Below are 13,826 nucleotides of genomic sequence, written 5' to 3'. Positions count from 1 at the left end.
AATCAGAGGGAAGGGGATTGCTCTTAAATCTCCTAGGAGATTGGTATCGACTTAAAAGGTATAGGAGGGGTCAGTCTCTCCTTAAAAGGCAATACAAGAGCAATGGGGACATGTATGAAAGTATACTAAAGCCCCTAGGCTAATAGCCTAGGAGCATTGAGAATAGATCACCGAAACTCTCTGTACTGTATACTATCTTGGAAGAGGAAAGCATAATTAAGTAATATCAAACAAGTGTAAAAAATGCCTGTGCTTCAATACAACTTTACCAGGATGGTTATATTATGCATGAAGTGTGAGGGTGCCTAGGGTAGGAAGCCTAGCACTCGTGAGGCTCGTTCAGAATAGCCAAATTCACGACAACAAAGACATAATATAAGAATCCCTAGCTAAAAAACTAAATAGCTAAAGTTATTAAAGCGTATAAATGCCGGGAAAAGGTCGTTCTGGCTAACTAAATGAACAGAAGAACGACCGCGTCACTGACGCTATCCGGCTGGCAACAGCTCTTGTTACGTTAATTACGATCTCAATCGAAAAGCAAAACTGGCAAGAGCTTACATTTACACAAGATAAAGATATTACTTAACTTTCCAGAGGCTGATGAGGCTGGGGAAGACATCATAGACTCCAAAAAACTCCAAAATAGCGTGAGAGAACTGGGAAAATCACCGGTCTATCGAAGCTACAAGCGAAAAAATGACGGTGTCGCCTCGGGTGGCAGACAGGCGCACTATTTGCGGTACAGTAGTGACTCGTTGAGAGCGATGTCTCTGGAACGACTCACCCTATTCTTGCCTCTTTCCCCTCGTAGTGAAAGCTCTATTGGGGGTGTAGATAACCATGAGACGTGTCAAGAATAAGTCCTCTGATATTACGCGATATCCCTTCGTAAAATTTTAAGGGATACTGTATTCGCTCCAGGAGTTAGAATTCTGGATACCTTTGGTAAATTCTCTGGGATATATCACTGTAGTCAAATATACCTAGGAAGCTACCTTTGAAGGAACTTCCATCACGACGACATGGCCTGATCCCAAAAATTAAAATGTTTATTATAGGTTTGTTATAGGTAACTTTGTATGAAAACTGTTAGTTACTGATTAGAAATCATTGGATTTCCATTTGGAATCGAGAATTATTTCATGAAAGTCGAGTGATGCTATATCTTGGTATGACATACATAGTAATAGTAGCCCTTGACATCTATTCTGCTTTACTTGTTGAATATTTGCCCGCAAAAATTCAGTTTTACTAATCCTGAAGTTTGCTTCTTTCCATCTTTTGTAATTTATCTTGGGTAAGAGTATTATTTTGTTGCTTGTGGTGGGAAAAGTGTATGGTAGAGTACTGATTAATAGGATTAAGGATAAAACAGAGAATACAATCTTAGAGATACAGGGTGGTTTTAGAAGAGGTAGGGGTTGCATGAATCAGATTTTTACAGTTAAGCAGATATACGAGAAATATTTACCAAAAGGTAAGGAAGTGTATGTTGCGGTTATGGATCTGGAGAAAGCGTATGATAGAGTTGATAGGGAAGCAATGTGGAATGTGATGAGGTTATATGGAGTTGGTTGAAGGTTGTTGCAAGCAGTGAAAAGTTTCTACAAAGGTAGTAAAGCATGTGTTAGGGTAGGAAATGAAGTTCAGCGATTGGTTTCCGGTGAGAGTGGGCTGAGACAGGGATGTGTGATGTTGTAATGGTTGTTTAACTTGTGTGTTGATGGAGTGGTGAGAGAGGTGAATGCTCGAGTGCTTGGACGAGGATTGAAACTGGTAGACGAGAATGACCATGAATGGGAGGTAAATCAGTTGTTGTTTGCAGATGATACTGTACTGGTTGCAGACGCGGAAGAGAAGCTTGGCCGATTGGTGACAGAATTTGGAAGGGTGTGTGAGAGACGGCAGTTGAGAGTTAATGTGGGTAAGAGTAAGGTTATGAGATGTACGAGAAGGGAGGGTGGTGCGAGGTTAAATGTCATGTTGAATGGAGAGTTACTTGAGGAGGTGGATCAGTTTAAGTCCTTGGGGTCTGTTGTTGTAGCAAATGGTGGAGTGGAAGCAGATGTACGTCAGAGAGTGAATGAAGGATGCAAAGCGTTGGGGGCAGTTAAGGGAGTAGTAGAAAATAGAGGGTTGGGCATGACTGTAAAGAGAGTTCTGTACGAGAAAGTGATTGTACCAACTGTGATGTATGGATTGGAGTTGTGGGGAATGAAAGTGACGGAGAGACAGAAATTGAATGTGTTTGAGATGAAGTGTCTAAGGAGTGTGGCTGGTGTATCTCGAGTAGATAGGGTTAGGAACGAAATAGTGAGGGTGAGAACGGGTGTAAGAAATGAGTTAGCAGCTAAAGTGGATATGAATGTGGTGAGGTAGTTTGGCCATGTTGAGAGAATGGAAAATGGCTGTTTGCTAAAGAAGGTGATGAATGGAAGAGTTGATGGGAGAAGTGCAAGAGGAAGGCCAAGGTTTGGGTAGATGGATGGAGTGAAGGAAGCTCTGGGTGATAGGAGGATAGATGTGAGAGAGGCAAGAGAGCGTGCTAGAAATAGGAATGAATGGCGAGCGATTGTGACGCAGTTCCGGTAGGCCCTGCTGCTTCCTCCGGTGCCTTGGAAGACCGCGGAGGCAGCAGCAGTAGGTGATTCAGCATTATGAAGCTTCATCTGTGGTGGATTATGTGGGAGGGTGGGCTGTGGCACCCCTAGCAGTACCAGCCAAACTTGGTTGAGTCCCTTGTCAGGCTGGGAGGAACGTAGAGAGGAGAGGTGTCCTTTTCTGTTTCATTTGTTTGATTCGACGACCCCCCAAAATTGGGGGAAGTGCCTTTGTATATGTATGTAAGAGTGGCAAATAGAAGAGTGGTAGAAAGGGCATTAATGGATTATGGGTTGGTAATTAGAAGAATTTTTGGAAGATTGAAAGATGTGCATGTGTTGAGGGGTATGGCTAATGGTATGTCTGATAATATTTTGGTGGAAGGAAAATTAGGCGTAGCAAAAGAGGGGGGGGGGGTATGTAAAAGGGAGGTAGTGGAGGTTTTAGTTAATAAAACCAGAGGTAAAAAGTGAATATCAAGAAAGGTTGAAAATGGCATATGAGAGAAACTAGTAATTTAGAGGAATGGAAGTTAGTAAAAGAAAATTTTGTTGGGAGTGTAAGTGATGTGTGTGGCAAGAGGAGATTGTTGGAGGCAGCATGAGGAAGGGTAGTGAATGGTGGAATGAAGGAGTGATGATAAAAGTGGAAGAGAAAAAGAGGGCATGTGAAGAATGGCTGCTGAGTAATAATGTAGAGAAGTATGAAAGACATAGAGAAAAATGGGGTAGTAAAACATAAGGTAGCTGAGGCCAAGAGGGTGGCTGACTGGAGGTGAGGTCAGGGATTGGGTTGTTCATATAAAGAGAATGAGTAGTTTTGGAAAGAAGTGAAAAGAGTAAGAAGGGTGGTTCGAGAATTGAAGAGACAGTGAAAGATGGAAATGGAAGGAGGGGAGGCAAGGAAAAGGTGGGCAGAATATTACTGAATGTTGAGGATAATAGGGAGGCAGATATAATTACTGTTGCAGTTGTTGAGGTGCCAGTGATGGGAGATGAGAATGAGAGAGAGATTACAAGAGAGGAAGTGAGGAGAGCACTAGATGAAATGAGAGTAGGAAAAGCACCTGGTATGGATGGTGTGAGAGCTTAGAAGTTAAAGGAAGGAGGTGTGACTGTATTTGAATGGTTGGTGAGATTGTTGAACCCTTTTACCCCCAATGGACGTACTGGTACGTTTCACAAAACTCATCCCTTTACCCCCAAGGACGTACCGGTATGTCCTTGCAAAAAACTGTTTTTTACATTTTTTTATATTTTTGATAACTATGAGAAACTAAAGGCATTTTCCAAAATAATGAGACCAACTTGACCTCTCTATGACGAAAATTAAGGCTGTTAGAGCAATTTAAAGAAAATATATTGCAAAATGTCCTTGAAAAAAAAAAAAGCCTAGGGGTTAAGGGTTGGAAAGTTCCAAATAGCATTTGGGGTAAAAGGGTTGGAAAGTTCCAAATAGCGTTGGGAGTAAAAGGGTTAATATGTATTTTATGTTGTCAATGATACCAGTAGTTAGGATAGGAAATGAAGTGAGCGAGTGGGTTTCCAGTGAGAGTGGGGCCGAGACAGGGATGTGTGATGTCATCATGGTTGCTCAACTTGTTTGTTGTTGGAGAGATGAGAGAGGTGAATGCTCGAGTGCTTGGTCAAGGATTGAAACTGATAGACGAGAGTGATCATGAATGGGAGGTAAATCGGTTGTTGTTTGCGGATGATACTGTACTGGTTGCAGACTCGGAAAAGAAGCTTGGTCGATTAGGAACAGAGTTTTGAAGGGTATGTGAAAGAAGAAGTTGAGAATTAATGTGGGTGAGAGTAAGGTTATGAGATGCACAAGAAGGGAGGGTGGTGCGAGGTTGAATATCATGTCATGTTGAATGGAGAGTTACTTGAGGAAGTAGATAAGTTTAAGTACTTGGGGTGTGTTGTTGCAGCAAATGGTGGAGTTGAAACAGATCTATGTCAGACGGTGAATAAAGGATGCAGTATTGGGAGCAGGGAAGGGAGTGGTAATGAATAGAGGGTTAGGCATGAATGTAAAGAAAGTTCTGTTTGAGAAAGTGATTGTACCAACTGTGATGTATGGATCGGAGTTGTGGGTAATGAAAGTGACGGAAATACAGAAATTGAATGTGTTTGAGATGATGTGTCTGGGAAGTATGGCTGGTGTACCTCCCCTCAGCCTCTCAGAACACCCTAGTGAGGGTGGCTTTTGACTTTCTGTAGTCACAGCCTTTCCTCACTGTGCACACTAGGCAATTCACAAACATTCTGTAGGTTCTTTAGTGAGAGTTCGCTTGTCCCTTTTAGGCAGTTGAGGTGTTCGTCAACATACAAGCATTTGTCCTGCCCCCAAGGTTGGCGGGCAAGTTCTCATTGCCAACGAAGGTCTGATGGCTTCAACAGCTGCATACGCACGCTTGCGAACATTTTCACAATATGGCTCAAGAACAATCGTACATTTCTCCTGCTCGCCACAAGCTCCCACTGCCAACGAAATTCTGATCACTTGGCCAGATATGTGCACTACCTCACAGGCGCATGCATGCTTACAAAGAGTAGCAAGTGCTCATCACTCCATTCAGAACTTAATGACATTCTTTCGTTTGTGAAGGTCATACTTGGGTTTAGCTAATTAAAGCTATGTATTAGGCAGTTTTTTTACTCTGTTCCATTGGTTACTCCAGTGTTTATTAGTCCATAGGCAGACATACGTAAACAACTTCCATCCTAGAATGTGCAGTTGCGTTGGCCAACTTAGCATCCCAGCATTTTTGAAACAATTGCTTTACAACCAATTGCTTGATCTAAGGTTCGTTGGTTAAGGCCCTCCCACACAAGGGGCAAATGCACGGCGGGCAGACGCTGTTAAAAGTTTTGCTGTATGGGTAACGATCATCATCATGGGCAAACCATCGAAGTGCCCATGCCTGTTGTTGAGGCACTGGATGGGCACCTAACTATTGTCTGACACAACTGTGACTGCCCTCTTCCTGGTATCTAGCTTAAGTCATATGTTCGCCTCTCTGCCTTGAACTGTTTGATCTGGTAACACTTTCAAAGCGAAAGAATTGCAGGCAAATCAGAGGGCCCACCCTGCTTTTGCCCTCGTGTGGAAGGGCCTCTAAGCAACCTCTTGGCGCCCTCGAAATAAGTTGACCATTTTTATTTCATTCACATTGAACCTTTTATGATTTTTGACAAAGTTGCTGGGCAGTACCTGCTGCCCTAGCCGTGTAATTTTCTAACCAGGTAGCCTGGAAACATTCTCACGTTCTGTCGTGAGCGTGTTCCGATTCTGCGGAGTTTCAGGAAGAAACTTGTCTCGGTATGCGATGGCGTCATAGGGGAAAACTAGTTTCCACCCGAGAGTTTGCATGCACAAACTATTTCCCAATTCCTTGAGCCATGGTACAAGCACCAGCATGTCCGGATTGCCCCTCCAAAGTGAAAAGCACCACCTGCTCAGAGGCATGGAAGGGCTCTAAGGGCAGAATGGAAGACAGGATTTATCCCACTAATGAGGAGCATTCCTCTCACCCAATCTCCCAGGGAGAGGATACCTGAAAAGTAGCCAATGAAAATGAGAAGCCATTGTGGCCGATCCTCAGACAGTCTCAATTCTCCGCGAGGGGTCTCACTTCCCCGTTTCTTTTCTCTCCCTCCGTTGAGTAAACATTGAGTGATGTCCTATCCCTTTGTGATGGGATCATTGTAGGTCCTCCCCCTTAGGGCAGTAATGGTCAGACAGTCCAGCAGACCAATGGAATTCTTATCACTAGATGTTAAATGCCAGTGAAGTACCTAGAGTCATCCTTCTCGAGATGATTTTCCAGTACATGAGCTGTGCTCCGGCCTATCCTCAACTCCTTAATTGTTCACTCTGGTTGCAACTTTGGTCAATGCCAACGGCATCTGCTCTCCTCGTTAATTAAGAATAGTGGTTGATTCTAGCAGACTTGGTGGAGATTCTTCCATACCGAGACAATCTTCATTTTTGCCACTCTCAGGTAATTGACAAATCACTAGAAGTCCTCTCTGCAACCTTCACAAGAACTGTCATATCTAGCAAGGCAAATAAACACTAAGGAGGCAAAGTTGTTCCATCCAGTCAGGGGGAAAAAAAAAAAAAAAAAAAAAGAGAGACTCGTGGAAGCAGCATGTCCCGTCTTATAGGCACAATGGCGGCTCCACCTGGAAGGACACCTGACCTTCCTGAAATGTCTGGTTCCTGACAAACATCTTGGCCTTAGGCCTCTCCAGTGGCAACTGAAAACTTTTCAGTATAAGCAAGAATTCTACGGACTTCCAAGTAGGATTAGAGCAAAAGAGACCCGCATTAAAAGGTAGAGATTACCAACCTCCTAATGGAAGTTGACCTCTTTTCTCACCTTTGATGCTCTTGTTGGATGCATTAAAAGAAGGTGGGGGGGGGGGGGGGGGTGCTTGCCTGTTAGCAACACATGGGTGCCAGCTACGATCTGACTCCTTTCAGCAGTACTACGCAATTTCCCTAGAATTGAGCGGGTGTTGCTGGCTCTTGAACACTTCCAATAATTACTTTCTAACATGGCATAGTGTTCTGGAACGATAATATGACAGTATTAAAATACCTAGACAACTAAAAGTCATACTGTTGTGGAGGCTTTACCAACTAGTAGAAATACCAAGTTGGATGTAAGACAACTTGATCGTCCTTTACATACTAATTCAGTGTGGGCAAGAAAAACTTCCTGGGGGACAATTAGACAATCGGGACTATGTATTTAACCCTTTTTGTTGGATGAGGAGACTCATTAATAAGGTAGGGGCATCGCAAGATCTGTTGATGACCTCAGCTGATAGCTCCGCTGTGGCAGAAAACAGAATAGTACCCAGACCTTCTACTCCTACCCGCAGAAATAGAGAGAGAGCGCTTCCCAATCTTTTTAGACAACCTCACACAAACCCACCACAATACAGTCACTCTCTTACGACTTCATACCTGGAGATTATCCAATATCTCTGGGAAAAGTTTTTTGCTAGCCGTAGAAAGAACGATGGCGGGATACCTCTATAGGGCGGTTTTTTTTTTTTTCCCACTTACCAGGCGAAGGGGGTTATCCTCTAAAAGTTGATTTTGTGAAAACAGGCCTCGCACCTCTCTATCACTATCCTCATGATACTGTAACTCTCTTTGTACCTCAAAGGGATCGAAGAGATAAAACCCGTCTGTCACATCTGTGAAAGGCTACCACACAGCCTTGAGCCTCGTCTTGAGATGGAACAGTTATCATTTCCTCCTCGATGGAATTATCTCTCATAGTGTCGAGCTTACTGGTCCCCAATCAGAAGTGACGACGACCTCGAAGCATATTTCCTGTACTATGTTCTCAGGAAAGAGCCCGTTCTCACCGCTGGTCAGTCCTCAGATCATGACTTAGATTATAAAAAAGTTCTCCCTTCTCACTTGGGCCTTTACTAGGAGTCGGCGAGGGACATAGTGGATGGAGGACAAGTAATAAGACTTCGTCCCGGAGTTTGTTGCCAAGACTATCCCAGAACAGACCCTTTACTTTGCGACTTTCCAAATGGACTTTCCATGGTTGCTTTATCTTTCCAGACTATTGAATCGTGATCTCAGACAAACAAGTGGAGTTCGCCCGTACGTCAGACAGTGTTTGTTAGCACAAGCAGGGCCAAGAGTAATGATATATAAAAGATGATCTTAAAAGATTTAACAGGTCATCATCTGGGCTTTGTTCACCAACTCTCCTCATCATGAACGCTGAACATCCAAATGAAACCACTGTGGTAAAGGTCCTTCAGACAGGTCTCTTGTATTGCCAGAGTACCCTTACAGCCTATTACCTGTAAGACAAACCACAGGAGCATTGATATTCTCTCCATAGATCCTATGATGGCAGCGAAAGTGGAGTAAGCTACTTCAGCTCCTTAACAGTTGCAGTCAGCCGAGGGCAAACGTTACCCAGTGTGGGCACAGCATCTGTAGGACTCTGCAAGGTAGCCTAACTCCAACTACAGGTAACTACTAATTTCTCTTGTGGAACCTGAAATGTGGGGTATTTTGTTTTGTCTCCATCCTCCTAGTGAGGGGGAGTCAGCAATACCCAGGTTGAGTAAGAGGAGTGCTCTCGCTCCAATATTCTTACGTGGGCAAGTCATAGCGGCTAGTTTCCTTTCATTCACCATGAATGCCCAGGCCTTTGGCTCTCTTATTCAGTTGGAGAATTCACGAGGTGTCAATGGTACTCCCCTCACACGAGCTCAGGGTCGTATCCCAGTTAGAGTTCCCAGTCAATTGGATTTTGGACTTTAACCCACCTAAGGGCGAGTCCATAGTAGAACAAATGGCTTCTGTGTGTAGGATCAAAGGACAAATTTTGAAGTAATTTTTATTTCTCCTAACCATACAAACCTGAGCTCTCTATACTTGTACTTAGCCCGCCATTACCTGTCCCCCTAAATGTCCTGCCTCCAATTAAAAGTGGATCGATATACTAGGAGTGTGTGAGCAGGGGAATGTCTTATTCCAGCTAATTAGCAGCAGGTCTTTTACCTCGCGTGAAAAAGCTTACGGCTAGATTCCAGCTATGCCTGAACAATATATCCATAGTACAGTACAGTAAAGAGTTCAGGTTTATATGGTTAGGAAAAATACAAATTACTTCCAAAGTTGGGTTTTTCATTAGTTCACAAAATACATAATTCCAAATTTATCTGTACGAAGAATTGAAAGATACTGAAACACAGCAGTAATAATATTTCCTCTTTTATTATGTTAAGCCCCCAAAAGACAGAGGTACATGACATTAGATGATTAATCACACGTTTCTTTATAATACTGTAACGAATACTCTAAAGCACAATTTTAAATACCAAGAGTAAATTTCATAAATCCATTAACAGGTTAGCTACAGGGTCATCTGAGATTCAGTGGCCCTTAAGCAAGCTCTATGGGATAAAATAATCTGATTTAAAAGAACTAAGAGCCAATAATACACAAACACAAGAAACTACGACAGAAGACACATAGCATTTATATAGACTTAGCAAGCATAGCCAAGTTTTTCATAGTGTTGATAGGGAAGAAGAAGATATTAAATAAACATTTATGAGATTCGTATATACACTTTTTTGATAGTTATTCACAGTTTGCATTTGTTTGTATGTGCAGTAAGTACAATGCATGAAAGATTCAAATAAATCATAGCATTAAATAGAGAACATATTCCATACCATTGGTCTGAGTAACAGACCCCACAGTCAAATGTCCATTTTTCACTGGCTTACGGATACTTAAACTACTCTGTAAAGCTTATATACTCTTATCCTAAAGATCAATTAGATAAAATTAAGGCACTGACTTAGTAATGATTGTGAACAGATGTACCTTAATTATTCTAGGCCATAAATCTTTAGTTCACCTATCGAAATACTTTTAACAATAAATAAATGCAACAGAACCTGATGAACTTAGTATAAGGCATCTCAGAAGGGAAGCCATTCTGAGGAAAAAACTACTGTTGATATGGAAACAACAAAACAGATTGTGAGCTTTGAAACTTTTGAAGAAAATGGTCTTGCTCTGTTGAACACCTTTGTCATCTTAACAGTCATCTTCTCTATCTGTTATACAGTCATCTTTGCAATCTGTTATACCATCCTAGCACTGATTGTAGCTGAAGCTTTGTTGATCCCTGCTGATTTTGTTTCCTTCCCTGGATTCTGTTGCTGCTGACTGTATAGCCCCATTTGTAGCCCTTGACTGAGCTACAGAGAAGGGGTAGTATCCAGTTACTTGCAGTAGTCTAGACACCACGCTGAGCATGAGCCTTGCAGAAAGGCTTACCTCCTTTGGCGAAGAAACTCTGGCCCTCTAAGTTCTTGTTGCATTTCTGCAGGTTAGAAGCTAGTTACTAAACTAATTAAGCACTACATAAACAAAATTCTTAGTTAATAAATTTTATTGCAGCTACTGAGCTTCTCTAAAGCCTGTGGAATAAAGAGAGTAAGTATGAGGAGTACATGTATTGCTGGTGCGTAAAGTATGAGGATTATATGTTTTATTAAATGCCTTTCCAACCATCTGCCCTTTTTTTTTCAAAGAAAAAAAAAATACTTCACACCAAAGGCATCCAACAAAGAAAATTGAAATACATCTTTAAAGTGGTTAATGCCACCTTTGGTATTTTGTTGCATAGTAAGGCAGCAATAAATTCTCATAATACCAAAGGTTGGCATAACTTACAAATTTTAAACAGAAAAAGCATTGTGGCACAGCCATTCAACAGTGCATAAAAAACAAAAGGTCAGTGAGAGGACAGGCCCAAGGATTACTAAGATCAAATTTGGAAGTTAAAACTTTAATTCTGATGCTAAAACTTTGCTAGCTATGATTAGAATTAACTGCTAATCTATTTCTGAGAAATTAAGATTGTCATCACAGAATATTACTTTTAATAAACTGAGCAAAATAAATATAACTGCCACTACAACTGAATATGATGACTAACACTAAACTGTTTATTGTACACAATCTAATAATTTTCCATTTCACTATAAAGCTTAAAGATTTTTCATTCCAGAAACCACCCTTTGCCATTCCTGCATTTTTTTTTTTGTAACTTTCATTGTTATTAATTTTTCCTCTTATGTTAGTTACAAGTAAAGTATTCTGCTATGTAAAGTATTCTGCTAAATAAGATCACAAGTCAAGTGTAAGGTTGTTTCTGTAATGGGACCTCTTAAGAAAAAGAAAAATAAGAAGCACCAAGCAGGAAGTAGACTGGACTTGGCCTAACGGCCAGCATGAGACTTGCAGAAAGGGCGGCCATTCTTGGCATAGAAGCTCTTCCCCTCAAGGTTCGATTTACAAACCTGCAAATGGGAAGGGATTCAACTAACATTAAGATGTCCATTTCTGTTTACTTAAAAATTCAATCTGTTATTTACTATCCATGCACAAGAGATTACCGATATACTTGATTCCTCGATGAGGCTTTACAAGAGGTTATCTTGAAGATAAACCAGCTTGGTGTTGACTAACCCAGGAACCAAATCATCAGTATCTGCTTTTGCACTTGAAGAAAACTTTACCAATTTTCTAAATTACTGAATAAAGGGAGAACCATGCGTTTACTTCAAAACTGATATTGTGGGGACCATGCAATTCAGTAAATATTTGTCACTGCATATGCAATGAAACTCAAAGGAGAAAATACAGATGCAAGGGATTGCTTACAAGGCTGAAGCTGATATCTACCACAAAATGCCATTAAATTTTACAATGGATTAGTCAGATTATCAAAGAATTCAATTTTAACAATATTGTTCAGGTTTGATACTGTTAAGTATTGATACAGATCTTAATGCTCACATTCTGGTTGCAGCAATATGTGCACATAAATAATAATCATCTTACCGAACATTTGAAACACTGGCTATGGTAATTATTGTTGAGAGCCTCTACCCATCTATCACCAGCCTCTATTGGGAAGCCACATCCGACACACTTTGTTGTGAACAGGTCATTCCAATCTGAAAAAGAAACATGCAATTAAAAAATACTTACTTTGTTATCAAAGTTTATTTTTACCTACACATAACATGGCTATACACAAAAGAACTGCATAATTAAGCCAGTATCTTGCCAGTTTTCATTGACACTTAAGAGTAAATCTTTAACCCTACAAGGGACCTTATTTTTGCAACAAGATGATTTGAAAGCATAATTCTTTTTAAGTCTACTAAAGGATTATTCGTGTGTTCAGTATATGTATATATATCTTTATGTAAATAATTAAATTTTTTTTTTTTTACTTAAAACACTGATATTATGCAAATAATACAGTAACTGTAATTGCTTTTTCTTCATAAAGTGTGGCTGTGTTCCATTCAATGTGGAACTCGTACATTTCAATAAAAATTAAAACAAATAACTAAATTAATATGCCTTTTGTAAACCTTACTAATCAGTTATTCTTCATGGCCTAAGAATATTTTGTTCCTCCATTAGTTCCAGTAACCTAAGTAAACATGGATCATATACCTTTATATGCTGGCTCTAAAGATAGGCCAATATTAACATTCTTAGTAAATGGAGTTAATAAACTAAAGGATTCTTACCAAATTGGCTACCAAACTAGGAGCAAGTGTATCCTTTAATGAGATGCTAACATGAAAACATCTAGGGATGTTATACATCATAATCCTCACTTTTACTATCCCTATTGGCTACTTTGAATAAACTAGTAGCAAGATATATAAATATGATCAGAATACAAGCCCATGTGATAGAACCCTGTTTACCAGTAACAAAGTTAAATTTGTTGAATGAGATGAAACTTTAACAAAGAAAACTTGGGAGCTAGACAGGAGCAAAAAGTTTTAAAGGAAACGCCTGCAGAAAATTTAACTGGACTGGGAGTAGCACAGATTTTGTTGAAACCCCTAAAGAACTGCTATAGCTACAGTGAAAAACAATTGTGTATATTGTTTGTATAATCTGGCATGTGAAGCTTACAATAATTTCATACCAGCCTTTTTTCTTAATCTATAATTTATAATACCGAATTCCAACCCAATGCGTGTAAGTAATATTTATATCAAATTTAAATCCCTATTCCATGCATATTTGTGTAGAGTATACACTACATTAAATATGCCCAATTTCAAGTTATGAAAATGCACAATATAAAGTAAGCTATAAAAATGGTCTTATTATAATTTACTACGGCACTGTAGAGTACATCATTAAAGAAGGCACTAGAAGCCAAGGACATATACTCACCAGCTTCACAGTATGGTAATCCATCTTCCAGATAGAATGCGCCAGAACCAAACACTTTTCCACAGTAAGCACAGCAGAAGCATTCAGGATGGAACTGTTTACCCACAGCATTTAAACAGTCCTGTTAAAGAAACAGATAACCATGACAGCTTACATAATGTATAGACTACTGCTAGAGTTATGGGGTACTTTAACTGGCCAGACAGTACTACATTGGATCCTTCTCTCTGGTTATGGTTAATTTTCCCTTTGTCTACACACACCGAATACTCTGGCCTATTTCTCTCCTGTCCTCATTCACCCGACAACACTGAAATTACCAAACACTTCTTCACCCAAGGGGTTACTGCACTGTAATTGTTCAGTGGCCACTTTCCTCTTGGTAAGGGTAGAAGAGGCTCTTTAGCTATGGTAATCAGCTCTTCTAGGAG

At 40.5% G+C, this 13,826-nt stretch overlaps 1 protein-coding gene across 26 annotated transcripts in view; it reads right to left on the bottom strand.

The window, feature by feature from the left end:
- Positions 1-9,359: 9,359 nt before the first annotated feature.
- Positions 9,360-13,826, bottom strand: part of Zasp52 (Z band alternatively spliced PDZ-motif protein 52) — a 128,979-nt gene continuing 124,512 nt past the window's right edge. For 25 of the 26 annotated variants that reach the window (XM_068355323.1, XM_068355322.1, XM_068355326.1 and 22 more), the window contains 3 exons: positions 13,396-13,516; positions 12,028-12,143; positions 9,360-10,501 (listed from right to left, as the gene is read on the bottom strand). In XM_068355323.1, the coding sequence (XP_068211424.1) occupies positions 10,415-10,501; positions 12,028-12,143; positions 13,396-13,516 (324 nt within the window). In that variant the 3' untranslated portion in view covers positions 9,360-10,414. Of the gene's footprint in view, positions 10,502-11,376; positions 11,484-12,027; positions 12,144-13,395; positions 13,517-13,826 lie in introns of all 26 variants that reach the window. The other variant, XM_068355341.1, reaches the window with a different exon arrangement.

The sequence above is a fragment of the Palaemon carinicauda genome, chromosome 31 (genome assembly GCF_036898095.1).
Source record: "Palaemon carinicauda isolate YSFRI2023 chromosome 31, ASM3689809v2, whole genome shotgun sequence".
Classification (NCBI taxonomy): Eukaryota; Metazoa; Arthropoda; class Malacostraca; order Decapoda; family Palaemonidae; genus Palaemon; species Palaemon carinicauda.
This window is presented reverse-complemented; position numbering and strand designations above follow the sequence as displayed.